General features: G+C 39.6%; 2 protein-coding genes and 1 long non-coding RNA gene across 4 annotated transcripts in view; 1 reads left to right on the plus strand and 2 right to left on the minus strand.

Moving 5' to 3' along the window:
- Positions 1–1,894: 1,894 nt before the first annotated feature.
- Positions 1,895–5,720, minus strand: COXFA4L3 (cytochrome c oxidase associated subunit FA4L3). Its single transcript, XM_085070574.1, has 4 exons — positions 5,561–5,720; positions 5,163–5,251; positions 4,354–4,414; positions 1,895–3,711 (listed from the first exon to the last, which is right to left on the minus strand). Exons 1-4 carry the CDS (start codon positions 5,600–5,602, stop codon positions 3,643–3,645), a joined length of 261 nt encoding a protein of 86 aa, XP_084926700.1. The 5' UTR covers positions 5,603–5,720; the 3' UTR covers positions 1,895–3,642.
- A 1,737-nt stretch (positions 5,721–7,457) lies between these two features.
- AFG2B (AAA ATPase AFG2B) lies at positions 7,458–14,693 on the minus strand. Its single transcript, XM_085070561.1, has 8 exons — positions 13,617–14,693; positions 12,394–12,579; positions 11,609–11,773; positions 10,902–11,111; positions 10,264–10,491; positions 9,217–9,351; positions 8,444–8,569; positions 7,458–7,794 (listed from the first exon to the last, which is right to left on the minus strand). Exons 1-8 carry the CDS (start codon positions 14,691–14,693, stop codon positions 7,642–7,644), a joined length of 2,280 nt encoding a protein of 759 aa, XP_084926687.1. The 3' UTR covers positions 7,458–7,641.
- A 191-nt stretch (positions 14,694–14,884) lies between these two features.
- LOC146432712 (uncharacterized) overlaps positions 14,885–19,768 on the plus strand; it is a 70,139-nt gene continuing 65,255 nt past the window's right edge. For both annotated transcript variants that reach the window (XR_014854296.1, XR_014854297.1), the window contains exons 1-2: positions 14,885–15,012; positions 17,931–18,033. This is a non-coding gene — a long non-coding RNA (uncharacterized LOC146432712). The remainder of the gene's footprint in view (positions 15,013–17,930; positions 18,034–19,768) is intronic.

Here is a 19,768-nt window from a genome sequence, read left to right on the forward strand (position 1 = left end):
GATACCCAAACTGTCTCTCGGGCTCCCAGCTAGTGCTCTGCCACACCCACTGTCACACCTTGCTCACATAGCCCTCAGTCCCCACACAGGTGCCATGGTGATGCTACAGGACAGTTTTCACTTGTTAGGGTGCAATTTGTCCCAGGCCCTGGGCTCCCCGTGCTGTGAGGAGCCCTCGCACATCCCCAGTGAGCCCAGCAGAAGGGCAGCACCTCTCCAGTAATTTCTCTGGCCAGAATGTACGCACAACAAAATTATTTAAGAGAAAAAGCTAATTAAACTAAACTCCTTGTTTATCTGGTCAAGGTCCAGCATAAATAGGGTTGGCACAGCCCTAGTGAGGGTGTGTGATCTTTGGTCAGGGTGAGGCACACAGGCGAAGTTGCTTTGGAGGTGGTGTCAGCTCATGGCTTCACAGGTGCCACTATTGTGACAGCTGCTTCCCAATGGAGAGAGCTTTGGGCTCCCAAACAAGCTGCCTGCTCCCTGTTCTCATCAGCACCTGAAGGGCAACACTCACCATGTCCAACCACAGTGCCTGAGGCCAGGCCAGCAGTAGCGCTTTTATTTCCATTTCAGTTACACTTTTATGTGAGCTCATTGTCTGTGTGCTCCCGTATGGCAGGGATTTGCTGGACAGCACAGGCTTCAGACAGCAAATGAAAACTGTGCCATGTTTGTTTAATCTGAAAGCTTTTTTGGGAAGTGTCCAACACCAAATATTGGCTGGATTCAGTGAATCATTCCCATTACTCTTGTTTGTTTTCCACAACTAGCCCTAGGGAGAGCCACCCTCTGCACTGAGGCAGACATCTCCAGGATGAAGCACGTCCTTCAACGATTTCATCAGGGCCCTCTGTAAGTTACCTATTTTTGCAGAAAGCCCACACACCAGTGAAGTCACCAGACAGTGCAGAACGATACTAATAGTACCTTGTGGCAGAGAAACGCAGGGGTCAGAAGGAGAAATGCTGACACTGGGGCTTCACATGCAAAGAAACCAAAAAACTCAACAGAGCTCTCTGATAACCAAAACACCACAAGATCTGCAGTTGTAAGGCCTTGACGTTCTACTGTAATAACAAAAATTAGTAATTCCTTGTATATACACTGCAAAAAGCAACCTTCTGTTCTTCTAGAAAGCTATTTACAAAAATACTACTTAGAAAAAGTTAGAAAAGCATGACCATGGATTCTACTGATGCATTTATAGTGGTGATTAGAACTATTAAAACAAATTTCTAATGGTTTCTAACCTATAGCTGAAACTCTAACAAGCTAGTTGGCATTTTTATAAAGTTTGTAATTAATATGAAAAATTTGGAAGTGATATAGTTCCATGGAAATGTACTAGTTAGGGTGAAAAAAGACACTGTTTAAAAAAAAGCCAAAACCAACCAAAACACTCAAACCAAGACCACAAACAGAAGGGAGCAGGAGACAAATGGGAGAGAACAGAATGAAGAGAAATAAGAAAGCTGTTAAATTATTTCAACAGCCTCTAAATTGCTCATGGAATAAAAACTCATGGGTTTGCACAACACAGATCAGGGAAGTCTTACTGTTCTCACAAACATCAGCTCAAAGAATTCAGCCAATTGAATCTTTACTGTTTGTAGAACAAGAAAATAATTTTTATGTTGCTTTACAGATTTGTGTTGAGTAGTTGAGTGGGGAGATAGAGTAATTGCCCTTGGTGTATTCTACTTACAAGAAAAAATCCTAATCTATGCAGGAGACAGATTTTTAGGCACAGTCAGGGAAGACACAAAATTCCACGAACTATAACAATACTCATAATCTTTTCGAAGTGCAGAAAAATATTTTGATTTCTTACATTGTGTGAAAACCCTCCCAAAAAAAATCTATATTAATAAAGAAAAACAGAACAGTTAACAAAGCAAAACAGTTTATTACCAGAGCTGTTAAGCCTCAGGACAGGATAAGAGAAGCAACAACCTGTGACTGACAGCAGTCACTCTACTTAATGTGCTACTGTAAACATTGCTGAAATCCTGCTAAATACAAAAATTAACTAAAAATTACTTACATTTATTTCCCCAATGTTGACAGATACTTAGGTCATAGTATTTGCAGACCAAACAAGTGATTTACAGAAGAACACAGTTATTAAATGAATGCATCAACTCAGAACACAGCACTTTGGCACAGTCCAGTGGAAATATGGAAATATAGATAAATATTTTAAAATATTTTCTGTATTAAAATACTTAAAACTTGAATTCCTCAGAGCACTGTATTTTTGTGGTTCTATGCTATCCAATCTTCTTGTAACTTCATTCCTTAAAAGAAAAGCTAATGGCTTATTCTGAAGACTAATAGTTCTTCTCTCTCAAAAACATAAATGATACTGAATCATCCTTACTTGATAAACAAATATTTATGCAACATATAAACTATTTTTTTCTCAGCTGTAGAAAACAAAGCTTCTGAATCTAAACTACCTGGGAATTCAGGAGACAGCTTTTCTAATTGAAGTTTTCTTTGGTGCAGCAGTAACTTAAAGCATTTGACTATTACTCATTTTAGGGGACTTTTTCCAATTAGCAGTTGTTTCACTTTTGCTTTCTTCCTCACAGAAAATAGTATGAATTCTGAACGTCCATTGTAATAGAAACTGTGTTATAGATTGTAAAACTGTTCAGAAGAAGACACATACAGAAAATATCTACAAAAGGACTGTTCTGCCATTGGATGCATTTCTTGTCTCATGAATTTACTGGGAACCAGCCCATTACGTTCTTTTCCTGGCCAACCCATAAGCAAACACACAGAAGGAGAAACTGTCTCTTCATAGAATCACTCCTAATTTTAATCACTTAGTTTCTATTTGATAAAGGAGATATTCCTAATAGCATGTAGAAAGCTTCAAAAATTTTGTCAACTGTGCAGTACATTTGAGCTTACACTTGAACTACCTTGCACAAAAAGACAAAATTAACACTACATAGTTTTGGATAATGCAAGTTTTCTAATTCTGGTAATTAAAAAAAATTAGTCATGAACAATATTTAAATACAACAGATATTACCTGATTTGCACTTCCCTTCTAGCCATGCTTAACTCTTATGATTTTAGATTCTAAATCTGCAGTCTCAAATACACCATTAAATAACCAACCCATTGGACTCCTCAGTGGGTAAGTTTCAGTATTTGCAGCAGAACATTAGTTTTGACTTAAACTGTCACCACATCTAATACAGATAAGGAATGCAAGGGCACTTAGAAAGGCTTTTGGGCAATTTACGTGAAATGTATAAATTTAGAATTTATTTTATTAAAAATGATTAAATGGCAAAACTAATGTATTTTGAAGCAAATCCTGAAATTCTACAAAAACCGTGAAGGCCTTTTCCATCAATAATTACCATCTGAATATTCGACAATTTACATCAAATGCCTATTGAAAGTGAATATTTTGAGTCAGATTTTTGGACTATGTGGATGCTGTATGCCAGCTTCTAAAGAAACATCAAATTCCTCATCCAGAGTCCAAAAAAATGTAGGGAGACCCTAAAAATGTAGCAGAAGCATTTCCGCACACTGATTTCAGTAGTCAAGTTTGTGCAGAAGTGATTCCACTAGATTCATAGGGTACCTTTTTGAGGCAACAGAAACTTCTCACTTCATAAGCTTTTTGACCTTTTCCAGCTCCTCTATAGGTTGCCACTTCTGATTGATTGTTACCAGCTAGAAGAAATGGAAAATATAAAAGTTAGCAAAATCCCAGTGAGTGCCTACCTCCACTCCCACATCCCCCCATATCATACATCAACTTATTGCTAAAGAAGTTCTAGTGGCTTTACAATTTCCTTTCAGAAATATGCAGCTGATGACATGCTAATTTGTTGAACAAAATCACTTGGGTATTAATTAAGTAAAAATGCCAAATAATTTTATTTTTCCTTATCCTAGATGCTCTACTAAACTAAGATATTTTTCCTGCAGGCTGTGGCACTCAAACACTCTTACTCAATTTTGTAATTCAGGAACCAGGTAAGGGTAAACAGCACTTCCTCTATACTCCAAATTTCCAATGGAATCAATGGAATTGAGTAAATGGATGGAAATTAGTGGTCGAAATGGACTTTGAGGAGCAATCAGAAGTATGGCTCAAGATCAGACCTGGAATGCAATAGCTGAATCCCTATCATTAGGTAATATGGGGAAGACAAAAAGTAACGAATTAAGCATTTGTTTCTACTTTTAACTAGATACACATCAGCTTTGCACTTGTTTCCTCATTCATATTTTGCTAGTTCTTACACTTTTAAAAGAAATGATTCATCGTGTTGGAAATTCATGCTGTTTATACATATATGTACAAATTACCTTCTGAGGCTTAGTAGGATCAATAGTTTCCCATGGTTCTGGGCTGCCCATCTTGTGAATGCTTTAAAAGAAGATAAAACAGGTATTATGTTTTAAGATGTGTCCTTGCATACATTTTTCTTATATGAGCAGCCTATCATCAGTAAAGCTATTCACTTAAGTAAGGAGTTCCCTAAAACAAAAGTTTACAGGTTTGGGCATCCTTTTTTAAAATCTGGGTGGGAATCAATGATGGCTTGCTTTATTTGCAGCTTCCAAAGCACCAAGCAAGTCAGCATTGTTCACATATCACTGTGAGGGAAGCAAGGTGAAAAACCAAAACTGAATAAAGAAAGAAAGGGGACTTTTACCCTGACAATTAAAACACTTATTCCAATCACTTTAAAATAAATAAACTCCCAAAAGAGTACAGGATTTGGCTCCACTTATTAACCAAGCCATTGGAATACTATCTTATTTTAAGTTAATATCATCCAATGCTGTTCTTTATATCCAAGTCGATAGCCTGGTTGCAATATGCATGCGCCTCATCTACCTATCTATGAAATTCTTGATAAGAATATTTAAAACCTAAAGCAAAGAAAAACTATAATTATTAAATCTAAAGTTAGAAAATAACTTGGACTATACTCCAAATAAATTAATTTCTTCACTGTTTACCATCTGCAGATACTTTAGTCATTACCAGTACTCTGGACCATGCTTTTTTTTTTTTTTTAAATGTGTGTGTGTGTGTAAAACATGATAGTCAAATTTTCTGTTGAATAAAAAAAGTTAGGGTAAGCTCCAAGCAATAAGTTTTTGCTTACATCACATCAGATTTGCGGAATAGGGAATAGACACAAAAAGAGAACGCCCCAACTGCTGCCAAGGACAATATTCCAGCCAGGGGAATAAGCTGAAAGAGAAAATGGAGAAAAGAGCTGAACTTAGGTTGCAGCTAGAGACCCACGAATAGGGGGAGCGAGGGTTACACAGAACTCAGGAGGGATCACCTGTTCACATACATTACCTCTCTATTACTCTTCACACCTTTTTACCTCTGTATTACCCTTCCCCACACCTCACTTTTCACACACGAACCTTACGCGGCTCCCCGCTATCACCATTCCCTCGGGAAGCCAAGTGGCAACCCCCGCGCAGCCTCCCGAGCCCGCCGCATCCCTCCCCGCGGGGGTACCACGGCCCGACCCTCGGGCAAACTTACTTCTCTTTTGGTTTTCAGCGTGTGCAAGATGCCCCTGCTCATGGTGGCGGCGGCTGCGGAGCGGCACGAGTGTGTGCTGGCAGCTGATTGATGCGGGCGGGCCGGGCGGTGTCACCGAGCCCTCCCCGCGCTCCCTCAGCCCCGCTGAGGGCATGAGGGCAATGAGGGCACGGACAGCGCCCCCCAGCGGCAGGCGGGCAGCGCCCCAGGTGCCGCACGGAGCGGCCGGGAGAGAGCGGGACGGGGAGAGCCCTTCCACCTGCCTGCCGCCAACCCTCTCTCCGGGACTGCGGCACTCAAACCTTGCCTCTCCACTCCTCCTTTGCCTTCTTGCCTGTCCCCTTCCCCAGGCAGCTGCCCAAAGAACAGCACACCTAGGCAAACGCCTAGGTGAGGACAGAGCCTGCATCTTCCGGAGCTCGGAGAGGTGCTCATAGTGACAAAAGAGGAGCCCAGTGTCACCATGTCCCCTTGTGCTGCAGCAAAAGCTCAACCCAGGCCCAGGTTCCCGTCATTCTACTGTGTTACACAGTTACTAGCACTTCCCAATACCCTTGTCTGACAGAAACCCCCTACCAGGGGCAGGCTGGAGGTGACAGCAGGCAACTCCTGTACCTCTGTTTCCCCCCTCCTCTCTTGCCCGCTAGAGAGCAGTGAGAGGAAGGAGAGGCTGCTTTTACTGCATGCTCTGCTCGCTCCCTGCTGCCAGGAACAGACATGACAGGGCACAACCAGCTTAGCTGGTCCTCCTAGCTGGTGTGGAAGTTAATCAGCACTGTCTTTGAGGCAAAGGAGCTGGCGGGATTTTGCTGTCATGGTAACTTTCAGGTCCAGAAATTCTAATGCAAACTCTCAAACACTGGAAAGCAAAACAGTTTTCAAACTTTTTATGAGCACTGCTGCTGAGAAACCTTTGTGTGTTTGGGAAGTTCACTAGCATTATTTATTTCCACCAATAAAGCAAGAGGATGGTCATTTCTATAAAATGGTCATCAAAGCCGCCAAGCTGTAGGGCAGTTGTTTGTATCTGAACCCTTTCCTAGGTTACAACAGCTTCTTCTTCTGCCTTTTGCCCTCCTCAATCACCAGTTGCATTGGAACTTCGTGATCCATCTCACTATAAACCACACTCAGTGCAGTCCCTAGTGTGCCTGTGATGAGAAAGTTGTATTTGTTAATGGGCTTGTAACTTACAAGTCTTGGCTAAAATAAGAAACTATCTTTAACAGTGGTGTATTTTGTGCACAAGAATTTTCACTGGGAAAAGAAAAAGATAATGAAAAATAAAACCCTTCCTACTCTACTAAAGTAAAATGATCACTTACATACACATAACACTAATTTCCTTGGATGTATTTGTGTATTTTAGAACGCGACCTACAAAAATGTATTGACAAAGAATGGTTGGGTGGGGAAAATAATTCTGCAGAAATTGTCATTAAGCAAACTCTTTTCTAAAGAGAAATTATTATAGTTTGAGTTGATTACATACTTATTATCTGCTTACTCAATCCAAATGTTTGTACAGTAAGCAGTAACTAATCTAAAATTACTCCCAAACCCCCCAGACTTCCAAACCTACAACAAGGTATTAAGTATTGACAACCTTTTCACTGCCAGTATATTTTGGAATCTGCTTGTAAGAAAGTAAGCCTGTAGACAAATACAAAACACCTTACATTTTATAAAGACTGGGACTTTCTTCCTCCTATTTAACTTCCTGAAAGCTTTTTTATTTTTAAAATATTCACTGTCCTTTGGAGACTTCATAACACATTTTCAATTTTCTTATGCCAGTGTTTGTACTCAAAAGTAGAAAATCTACAGTAACACTAGGCTGTTCCACAGTGTTTTATCTATCTCAATTTCTTGTTTCATCAGATGTAAATCTAGCCAATGCAAACAAGATATTAATTTATTATTTGTTACTGAAATTACAGAACTTTTCAAAAGTGAAACTTTACTGTATTTCACACACCCTGAAACTACAGTAAGTACAGTATTAAAAAGCAGGAAAGATGCAAACCTTTTCAAAATCTTTGTAATATATTTAAAAATACCTATGCCACTCCTTTTTAGATTCAAGAGGCTACTTCTTGATTAGAGAATTTTTCATAAAATTCCAAGTCTTTTATGTTTAAAGATGGTTTTACAGTCTTCAAAGATTTCACAAAATGTTCCTGTTTTACAGCAGTTGCTTCGAGTCCGCTCTCTTGCAATGCCAACAAAGCAGCCTTTAAAAGAAAAGAAAAACAACAACTTAAGGTCCTTATAATGCTTTAAATTTCAAAGAATACTGTAACTATTCTAAAATATTTTACAAGGAACAAAGTGTTAGTTAAAGCATCTGAAAACAGCATTGTATAACTTACGGTTATTTAACAACAGATAAAGATCCAAGTAAGGTTACCATAACATTTTCACTCATTTTTTCTGTCTGGATCTGACAATACATCTTTTATCACTTACATATTTGGACTTTCTTGTTAGCCTTCTGTCTTTTATACAACTTAACTCAAATTCTGGACTTCTCATTTTTTTTTCTCTCTAGCCTTGACAGTACCCGCTAATTTCAGCTTGCAGTAGAAAGAATACAATTCATCTAGACTTGAGTATGGATTAGAAAGGGCCACATGAAATAAAGGGTAGTACAGCTCCTTAACTTCTTGTAAATTATCAGACTTTATTATTATTTGCCATTTTTATCTGAGAATGAACGCTTGTTCCATTCTCCTATTTTACCCATTTTCTTTGTATTTTCAATACAAACTGAAAGAATCTGTATTACAGATGCCTTGGTAACATCTATGAGTTAGCTCTCTTTTTTCATGCAAAGTTGTTATTTAGAGTTCATTTCACAGATGAACCAGGAATATTTCTTACCTCCTTGCACAGATTTTCAATATCAGCTCCAGAGAAGAGGTCTGTTAGGACTGCGACATCTTGTAATGACACATCAGTATCTAATGGAATTTTTTCAGTGCAGATTTTCAAAATGGAAAGTCTTCCCTGTAAATTGGTGCATATTGTACAAGAAAACAAAACCAAACAAACCAAAAATTAATCTTTCTCCAAAGCAGTACCAAATTTGAAATTATAGCCAAGCAAAATCCAGACATGTACCAAAACTATCTGATTTTGGTAGAAGAATAAAATGCTCTTAATGGAGGTAACAGTCTTCTGGTTGTCTCATATACTTAAGGTCTATTATCCACAATTACTGATTACTTCATGAAAACACAGCATTTTAGACTGAACAGGCCTTATTTGGCATGCTTTGGGTCAACCTTTTTTGTGAAGTTCAGGACAAGTAGCTATATTACCCTTGGGAACAGGACACAAATTATTTGAAGCAAGGACAGAAAACTTATTTTGGTGCTTGCTGAATTGTAGCTTGATTTTGTAAGTATACCTTTTCTCTATTTCCATATGCAATACTGTAACTACCTACACTGGTTAAAATGTTACTGGTGTTTAAAATACAAAGGTCTTTATTCCTTTTTAAATTTCTTCATTGCACCTTGAATGTGGTGACTGATCTTCCATGCAACAGCCATCAATTGTTAAATATCTTACAGGAATATGCCCCCTTTGCCCTTAAAGCATGCTGGCAATTAATATCTCTCCATTTAAAGCCACATATGGATGTGTAATACCTTCAGATCTGGAGGTGGAATATAGATCATCTTGTCCAGCCTTCCAGGACGGAGTAAGGCATCATCCAACATATCTGGTCTATTTGTTGCAGCAACTACCATGAAATCTTTGTTCAAAGTTTCTTGAAACTCTAGCTGAGTAAGAGATCATATCAACAAATTAGTGCAATGTGTTTAAGACAGATAATATCTAAAGATATTAGTTAACTACTAATGAGAAGAGAGGAAGGGCAAAATGATAATGTAATTTTACATGTAGTTATTTTCCCTTCAATATTAGTATTTCATTTTTCTTAAGTTAAAAAAATGTCTTGGTGCAGGGCAGATTACATGACAAAGAAGAAAAATAGTATCTGCCTTGGCAATAAATAAAGACTCTTCTTTGGCCAGATTGTAACAAAGAACTTTTATATGCAAAAAATTCAGTATCGTACAATTCTGGAACGGTTTTCTTTATTATTCCCCTAGAGAGTATCACAAGAACTTTCTTCTTCTTCAAAAAAGCTACATATTAAATGTTTTGAACAATTCACTGACAAGTGAAGGTGCAACTTTTTGTTTAAATAAGTAACTGGTCGTAACTGTGCTGCTTTTGAATGTGGTATGTGTGAGAAACAACTGCGAACAAAGTAAGGGAAATACTTACTTTGGGAATAATACTTCCCTTTGGTAATACTAAGGGAAAAGTCAGCTCAGGGAGGAGCTTGTTTAGGAGTAAAAGTACCACAATCAATCTAAAAAATTACTTCAGTGTCAAGAAAAGGATTTTTGTGACAGAAGATGAACACCAACTGGTAATGCTCATTAGCCTTTGTGAGTATTTTGTTCAAACAAAGTCTCATTGAGGAACAGCGTATGTAAAAACAGTCATCAGCCTATACACTGTGTTTCATAAAAACTGGTAATTACGACAGAGTAACGGAGCTTCTTGCATGTTTTTAAGTTTGCGGATTTTAAGTATAAAATGTGAATGCCAACAACTAAAATTTTTGAAACAATTAGACAGCATTTCTCATTCTTCCTATACAGAAAAAGGAGCATCAATACCTTTCTTTCCTCGTCACTTTGCTCTTGGCACTGACCCTCAAGCTGTAGCTTGCTTCCTCTTCTTTCTGTAACTTTCAGCCCAACCCCATCCAATTCATTGAGAAGAACAGAAAGAACTCGCTCTGAGACACCATGGCCAGCTCTGCAGTGTGCGCGAGACCCCAAGATAGAATCAATCTCATCCAGGAATATTATTGCTGGAGTGTTTGCTCTTGCTTGGCGAAAAACCTTTTTAACAAATGTTAATGAAGTAAAACATCAGTGTCTGCATTCTATCTGGTAAGGTGAAAAAAATCCCACTTACATATACACTCTATATTTTACTTAACTTTAAAGGTACATTTGTAATGATTTTTAAGAGCTGCTCTGGCTTACAATTAATATTGGCAAATTCTGTTTCTTATTTATATTCTTAAATGAACTGAAAACAAAAGGGTAGCAATACTTCCAGTTTAAAATTAGTACAATTTCAGGGATAGATTCTCACTTTATATACATGTGAACCTGTAAGCCATTTCTATTCTATAATCAGATGAGAAGTCTATCATTTTTTCAACAACTAAATTTAGGTCTAACTAATACTTTACAAAAATCAAGCAAAAATAAACTATAGACCTTATACAAATCAAACACTGTACCTGAGACAAAATCTTCTCTGAATCTCCAACGTAAGGTGAGAACAGGTCAGCACCACTCACAGAGAGAAAGGAACAGTGACAACTCGTGGCCACAGCCCTCACCAGCGTGGTTTTGGCACACCCAGATGGCCCATAGAGAAGAATTCCCTTGGGATGAGACAAGCCCATCCTGGCAAACGCCTCAGGAAATTTCATAGGCCACTCAATACTCTGTCAATACATAAAAAAGGAAGGAAGTTCTTAGCAACAAGCAATCAAAAAATTGCCAAGTACATAATTTTCTCTCCTTGATACAAACACTGATTTGAAATCAGAGAATACTGATTTAGTCTTTCTTCATATAATGCTGCCTTCTTAAAATTTCCACCTGAAACAGAACTAAAAGCAATCCTGAAGAGATAATAACCAAGTGCCATCCCTGCATAGATATTCAGGAATGGACAAATTATTTGGCGCCAAGTTAAATATTCTTCAGCTACTAAATCCATGCATATTTTCCCATGATATTACTATGCTTGGTAGTGGTATCTTGTGACTGCAAGATTTCTAACTCAGACATTGTAATAACACTGTAATAATGTTTAAAACACAGTTTATAATCAGGTAATTTGCAAGAGAATTAATTTTCATAACGCAGCATATAGAATACCTTGGAGCATATATTTGTTAGAGATTAGCTGTTTATCTAAATTTGTTTTATACATTACCTGCTTTAACTTTAATTTCACATCTTCAAGACCACCAATTTGCTCCCAAGTCACAGGTTTACACTCTGTTAGTCCAACCGCACTTCGAAAAGAGGATGGTTGGATTTTTTTAAAAGCTTCTTGGAAATCTCCCATGTTAATCTTTGTTTCAGTTGCAGTTGCATCCTGAAAAAACCCAACAGATAGAGCATATTAACAGTATTTTTATGTAATACTTATATGCTGCATTGATATGCAAAATACTTCACATAAGGCCAAATACAACTAATAAGGAAGCCAATTTCTGACCTAATGAGCCTAAATACTGCAGACACAAAAATGCAACACAAAGTAAAATATACACCTCTTTAATAGTAAGTTTTTACACAAGAAAAAACAGTTTTAACAGAAATGAATGTCTAAGAGGAAACTACTATTTCCTAAATTATAGCACCATTAGACAGTGGTCTGCTAAATCAAATGGTTGCTTTCTGGGTTAACACACATCAAATCCTATAATCTTCTGAATAGAAATAAAAATGTTGCAAAATCCATTTTTACCACACACTGAAGAATGTAACACATTTTATCCCTAACAGGCTATAAAATGCCACTATTAAACCACAGATGCAGTAACAGAACTAAGATGAGAACTGAAAGGACTAGCAAAAATTACATATTTACATTTATAACACACTTGGTGTGAGTCTTCAACTAGTTGAGCTTTTCAAGTAAAGCTGAGTATTAATGAGGGAAGGGTAGTACATATGTTACTGACATTGTTCTTGACTGATTTGCAACCATACCCAAGCACTGTGGGACACAGCCTGCATAGCAGCTTCTCTGCAGAGTGCTGTAAGGTCAGCTCCAACATACCCAGTCGTCATTTCTGCCAGCTTAGCCAAATCAACCTCTGCAGAAATGGGCATATTAGATGTAAGCAACTGCAGGATGGATCTTCTCTGTGTAACTGTTGGGGTCCCAATAATAACCTAAACCAAACGGAATAAACAAACATTTAAAGCACATAATTTCTTACATTCATTTACTCGATAGAACTAGGCAAGCAATTTTGTCTCTTCTTTATATTGCCTACTAAAAATTTATATATACTTATATCCCAACTGAAAAGTTTTACAGGAAACCCATTACCAGCATTATACAAACGACAGGTATTTAAAATACCATTTACTTTCCAAGTGAACAGTGTTTGTAAAAACAATTGTTCATAAGACACTGTCAGGTAGTGTTTATCAAGTCTCCTAACACTGAAATAATAATTTCCTCACATCACAGGCACTAAATTAGATTTATGCAATACGAAAAAATAATGAGATAAACATTCATACACTATTGAAAATCTGGTAAAACATCATCATAAAAACATATCTCAACAATCTATAAATCCTGGAAAATAATGGAAATTAGAATTATGAAAGCATTAAAAAACTTGACTAAACTGGTGACCTTGGAGTGGGTTTAGCCAGAAAAAGAAACAATACAAGCACAAGCACTGTGTGTTGTATAACTGCGTGTATTTCTCTTCTTCGGACTACTGGGCTAATGGAAGTTTTCCAGAGTAGACACAACCTCTGTTACTGAAACCTGAACAGAAGTTTTGACACAACAAGTCACTAGTTCTGTGTCACAATAAACCTTTAAGGAGATATGCATAAACCTTCACTCTAGAATTTAAATGGAAAAAAATCTAATCCTGTAAAGGTAAGTATCTGCAAGCAAACCATACCCCTCAAGATCAGGTCAATGTCTTTATGATAAAGAACCATAAAGACTCTTCCCATTCATTTTCGAGTATATGGAGCTCTCTGTGTCCTGAGTTAAAAACACAAAACAACCTTACCCGAGTTGCAGCAAACTAAAGACAGAAACAAGACACCTGTCTCATACTTGTAAAATCCCACAATGAAACATGACTAGAAGACATTAAAAAAACTACTTTATTAACAGCCCCCTTCCACCTCAATAAGGAAAGAAAAAAGTGAGTATATCAGGAACAAGGTTTATTTACCTCTCTGTCAAATCTGCCAGGTCTTCTCAGTGCAGGGTCTAGGGCATCAGGCCTGTTTGTTGCTGCCACAATGACCATCTTACCTTCACTCCCTACACCATCCAGCAGCGTCAGCAACTGAGCAACAATACGATCTTCAGGAGCATTGTTTGAACTTCCTCGCTTTGGGCATAAAGAATCAATCTCATCAAAAAAGAGAATGGTTGGGCCCTCGTTTGACATCTCTCTGCCCTTTTCAAAGACTCTTCGCAAATTCTCTTCACCTTCTCCAGGTCTTGAGCCATGGAGGGCTGGGCCACTGATGCCAAACAGATACGCCCCCAGCTCTTTTGCTACTGCCTTTACCATAAGAGTTTTCCCTACACCTGGGGGCCCAATTAATAGCACGCCATTAGGGACAGAAAGCCCCAGCTTCTTAAAAGTTTTTGGAAAGCGGAAAGGTAGGTCAATCATTTCTTTCAAAGACTTCCTCACATCATCTAGTCCTGCAACTGACGTTTTGGCAGTGTCTTCTGACAGATGCCTGTTCCACTCTAAAGTCATCACCTCCTTAATTTTTATGCTTGTTTGGGGAGTTATCAAACCAGCTTCCTCCTCCGAAAGGTCTGCAGACAGTATTTCAATATGCACCACAGGATTTTCGGGACTTGGGGCAACAGTGACAACACAATGAAGCGAAACATACACATTTCTTAGCAGTTCTCTGATTGTCTCCTGCAACACCGCTCTGGGAGTAGACTTTTTCAGCGCAGCGCTCTTGAGGACCACTCTCACGGCGGCTTTCCGCAGCTGTCGGGAGGTCAGCAGCTGCAGCTGCCCCACGCTCAGGGAGAGCCCGCGCAGCTCCCGCGCCGCCAGCCCCGCCGTGCCGCAGGTGAGGTCAGCCTGCAGGTAGCCGTCCGCCAGATCGTGCCGGGGCCACGCCGTGCACACGCAGTACCCGCCGGGCACCGAGATCCTCAGCGGGGCGCCGATCCTGGCTCCCAGCAAGGAGAGAGCGGCGGGTCCCAACCGGCACCGCTGGGTGCCCTCATCTCCCGGGTCCAGCGGGAGCAGCTTTAAGGCTGCCGCCTCCATCGCCGCCTCCGCGAGGGACGGCAGCAACACCCCTGCTCTGCGCGGGCCCGTCGGTTCCTTACTCACCGCGCCTCGCCCTCCCGCGGGGCTTCCGCTCCGCCTCCGCCCGACATTCCCGACCCGCGGCGGGCGGAGCGGCACGGCCCGGGCAGGGGCCGGACAGGAGCCCGCGGGCACGGACTGCACGGGCCGGAGCGGGGCAGAGCCGCTCGCGGGCTGAGCTGACAGGCGGCCCCGCGCATGCGCCGCAGCAGGGCACGAGCACTAGGCCCCGCCTCGGGCCCCGCCTCAGCCGCCACAGGACCATGGAATGAATTCGGTAGGAAGGGAGCTCCGAGATCAATGAGTACAAGCTGTGTCCCAGCACCATCGTGCCAACCTGACCATGGCACTGAGTGCCAGCTCCAGTCTCTCCTTAAACACCTCCAGGAGCCCGCGGGCCCACGCAGGGTCCGGACGGGACCGCCCAGGCAGGGACTGCACGGGCCGCAGCGGAGCAGAACAGCTCGCGCGCTGAGCTGACAGGGGGCCCCGCGCATGCGCCGCAGCAGGGCACGCGCTCTGGCCCCGCCTCACGCCCCGCCTCACGCCCTGCCTCCGCCCCTCAGGGCCACGGAGTGAGTTCGGTGGGAATGGAGCTCCGAGATCATCGAGTACAACCTGTGTCAACCTGACCGTGGCACTGAGTGCCAGCTCCAGTCTCTCCTTGAACCCCTCCAGGGGTGGTGATTCCACCACCTCCGTGGACAGTTCATTCCAATGTCTAATCACCCTTTTATGAAGAAATTTTTCCTAATTTTCCCTGGTGCAGCTTGAGACTGTGTCCTCTCGTCCTGTCACTGGTTGTCTGGGAGAAGAGGCCATGCCCCAGCTGGTTATGTCCTCCTTTCAGGGAGCTGTAGAGAGCGATAAGATCCTGCCTGAGCCTCCTTTTCTCAAGGCTAAACAACTTCAGCCTCTCCTCATAGGACTTGTACTCCAGACTCTTCACCAGCTTTGTTGCCCTTCTGGACACACTCCAGCACCTCGATGTCCTTCCTGAACTGAGAGACCCAGAACTGGCCACAGTACTGGATGTTCACCACCTCCCTCAGCTGCCGCCCTAGGCCTTCCCTTCTGAAGGGCTGTCAACGCACTGTCTGTGAGGTAAAAGCTGTGTCCTGGAGACTTCTTATACCCTCATCTCACAGATGAATTGCACTGACCCCCTTTCTCATTGTCAGCTGGCTTGTTCTCCACAGAGGTGGTCATGGCAGGGCTTGTTTGCCACCCTTATTTCCTTGCCCTCTTTTTGTCTCCTCAGTGCCACCTCCTTGTCAATTTGGTGCTTCCTAAACATGTTCCCAAACGTTGGGCTTTCCCATTCCCACCAGTACTTCCCTCTCCTCCTTTGTCACCAGCAGTCAGGGTTGAGTCAGCTGTGGGTGCTGGTTAAAGAAAACACATGTGGAGCCACACAACTGACTTGAGAAGCTGCTGATAAAAGTGATAAAGACACAGATATTTATTCAAAATTTGGTAAAGCTGTTGTAGTATGTTGCTCTGACAAATGCTTAGTCAGCATTTAAGAAAAGTTTTGGCCCACCACCTTTTTAGATTGTGCCATGAATTGTGCAGTACTTTTATAAAAACCTTCCAGAAGGTCTGTTAGCATACAAGATAAAACTACAAGATAAAACCAGGGTATATGAAATTTAGTACATGCATAATTTAATTCTTATAAGTAGCTTCATTTTAAATAAAGTCACATGTGCTGAATACACACAGACTTTGAGACCATAGACATATAAGAATTGGGATCTTAAATACAAGATGCCACTCAGACACAGTTATATTCACAGAAAAGCCAAAGAAGGTGGTTTACAGCTCAACTACAATCTGTTCTGCATGTATTCCGAAGGCCTGAGGAGGGGCAGCACGAGAAAACCTTTTTGATGACGTCCTGGTTAATCACATTCCTTACTGAATCAGTGATGGACACAAAATATTTCAGTAAGCAATATGAATAAAAGCAGGCAGTGTTAAGAGAACCAGTTAATACTAATTCTAAATGCTGAATAGAAACTCACAAGAATGCTGTAGGCTGAGCAGTGTGAAAACCAGCAAGCCTTCTCTTTAAGCCTAATTATGTGCAAAAGGGCCTGTGATGTATTTCCTTTTAATTCATGACCAAGTTTTCTCATTTCAGTGTTTAATTTCTATTCCTCCTGGGCATCTACTTAATCTTTCTTTCCATAGCATGGTTTTATATTGCACATGTATGCAAATGTTTATATGAAATATGCTTATATAGAACATGTAGACTTATTAGGTATTTGGTGTGGGACATACTAATGTCTGTCCAGAGAATGTACAGACAAAAGATTATAAGGAGGTTTCCCTCCAAGAAGGCCAATGTATTTTCAAGTCAATGTCTTAAAAACACATTATCTTGTTTTATTTCTTTCCATCAAAGGTTTTTATAAACACAAGTACCCTCAAGTGTGTACTCAATTAAACAAAAAACATACTCTGCTTAAAATGGCAGATTTGTGTTTCAGAGTTTCGAACTGTAAGTGGTAGACCCTCTGGTTGGTTTTAGAAAGTTGTGTTTAGGAAAAAAAAATATGAAAAATTGCATATTTGCAATGAGGTCTGTGGTTTATATTCATATGTAATTGTTCCGTCTAAAAGACTTATTGTAATATCTGTTAAAATCTGATTTCTTAGGAGAACACCTGCAAATCTATTCTTAAGTAACAAAGTAGCAAAAGTTGGTGTCCAGCATAAAAACTTAGCTATTGTTGCTTGATGAGCACATTTAAATGAATTTTTACAAACTTCTTTGAGTTCTTACTGTAGTTTGTTGTTGTAATACTGATTATTTTACTTGAAGACACTGATAGTTTAGTTCTTTTTAGTACAATGAAGTGGAGGCCCCAAAAAACTAGTATGTCCTATTGGAAGCACACAGGATTGGCTTTTCTAGAACAAACCATGGGATTACATATATATTTATGTATTTTAACAGAAAACTTTGCTGAGTGACATTTCACTGCTTTAGAATGCATACTTTTTCGCAGCCATGCTCCTGAATAATTTACAGACCTCAAAGTTTAGTGACAAAGTGGCAAAAAAATTCCACCAAGAATCTAGTTTGAATTGACAAAAAAAAAAGGAAGTAATGTTTTAAACAGTTTTCTCAGCATTCACTAGATGGCAGCTGATCTTCAAGAATGGCTGTATTTCTCCTTTCAGATCTGATAATTTGGAGGGAGTAGTCATCAGTTCCTGGAGAAATCAAATATTGTCCAGCATTGTCTTCGCTCCTTTTTTAATATGAAACTGAAAAACCAGCAGAGTGAGTGTTCAGATAATTTTCAGCTTTATTCGTTTTTCGTGTTGGGCTTGTTGCTCTCTTTCTGGGGAAGAATGTTTCTTTTTTTTTCTTTTCCTATTTAGTGGGCCAGATTAACTTATTTTAAAGGAGAATATACAATTATTAAAGCTTCTAAAAAGAAAGAACAACATTTCATTGTTCTGTTTTTTTAAATATAGGTATTGGGTTTTGGTGGACTGATGTTCAAAATTCCCAATTACTGTAACTCACAAAGTAAAATAATTGTGTCTTGTTACAATAGTTCCCTGCATACAATGTAAATAAGATATTAAGTTGGTAATTTTGGTAGGTTTTACTCTATCTATTATTGCAATGTATATTTTTATTTTAAATTGACAAATTAGCCATCGTTTTAACATAGTCTTTTTTCATGGGAGATGGATTTGAAGATGTGGTCTGATTGTCTATTAATCAAACAAAGATAGTTCAAAGTGAGTAGCTGGCATGTATATGTTTTAGGGCAGGATTTTAGTATTTGTGGAGATTCTTTGACTAAGTATAAATCCTGTATTACACTCAGGCTAGGCATTGCACATTTTAAACACCAGGCTTTATTATAATGAAACTTCATAAATAAATTGTAAAGACATGCTTAGAAAAGGAGTGGAAAGAGCTTTTGTATGTCTGCACGTCTTTATGGGAGGGCCACCCTCAATGTGTTTACTTAATTTTCTACTAAGCATCCAGTCTTGCATCTTTACATGGAAAAAGTTCCCATTGCAGTTAGGAATTTTGGATGGGAAAGGCATATGGGGTTAGGCCTAGGCCTTGCAGTGTGGATAATCTCTGCCTGCTGAGAGAAGCTATGGTGAAGTTATTGCACCTTAGATAGACAGAATTCATGCTGCATCTCTGCTGGAAGATGTTTTGTATTCACATTTTCCCTCTTAGAAAATCCCACATAGCAGTTACACAGATTAGTGTATGGTTTATGTAGAATGGTCTTGCAGCTTCCTAGGGCTTTTCCCAGTGCCTTCTAGGAATTTTCTCAAATGCTTTCAAGGAATTCTCACTGTAGTGTTTAGGAATTTCTGTTGTGCTTTTAAAAAAAATTCAAGAATTATTCTAAGGGTTGATAGAAATTTTTGTGTGCTTTCTGAAAGTTTTCCTTCTTTGCTTTGTAGGAATTTCTGCCAATGGTTTCTACAAATGGAACTGTCAGTTGGTATGGATGTCTGAAACTATTAGAGTTTTTGAGTAGTTACCACATACTGTCATCTCCTGTAACTCACTGATGTGGAGTCCTGTTTGCATACCTTTATTCATAGTTTAATTATGTAATGCAATGTAGAATATTTTATTCCATTTTAAAAATAAGGAAGCAAAGACATTCTAAAGAGTACTTGTGACTAAAGGTTGTTATTGCTGTTTTTGGCGATAGCTTGAAACTTGTGTCATTTCCCTAATGTAGAGTCCTGACAAAGCATGTTAATATTTGTCATAGCAATTATTTAGTTTTTCATTTCTGCTTTTATACAAATGGCAAGGAAATGTACAAGAAACAAAGCATTATTAAAATAATTCTTCACTGGAAGGGTATTTTATTGTGTAAAATTGTCTTTCAGGCATCAGATGCACTACAGTATTAACAGAAGTTGTCTGTGCTGAGAGGAATAAATAACAGTCATAGCAGAAAGGGACTAAGACAGTAAAAGAAGTCAGGAATCTTGACATAGGTTCCATTAGGGTAGTATAA

The sequence above is a fragment of the Lichenostomus cassidix genome, chromosome 10, assembly GCF_008360975.1.
Source record: "Lichenostomus cassidix isolate B80296 chromosome 10, HeHo_3.0, whole genome shotgun sequence".
Taxonomy (NCBI): Eukaryota; Metazoa; Chordata; class Aves; order Passeriformes; family Meliphagidae; genus Lichenostomus; species Lichenostomus cassidix.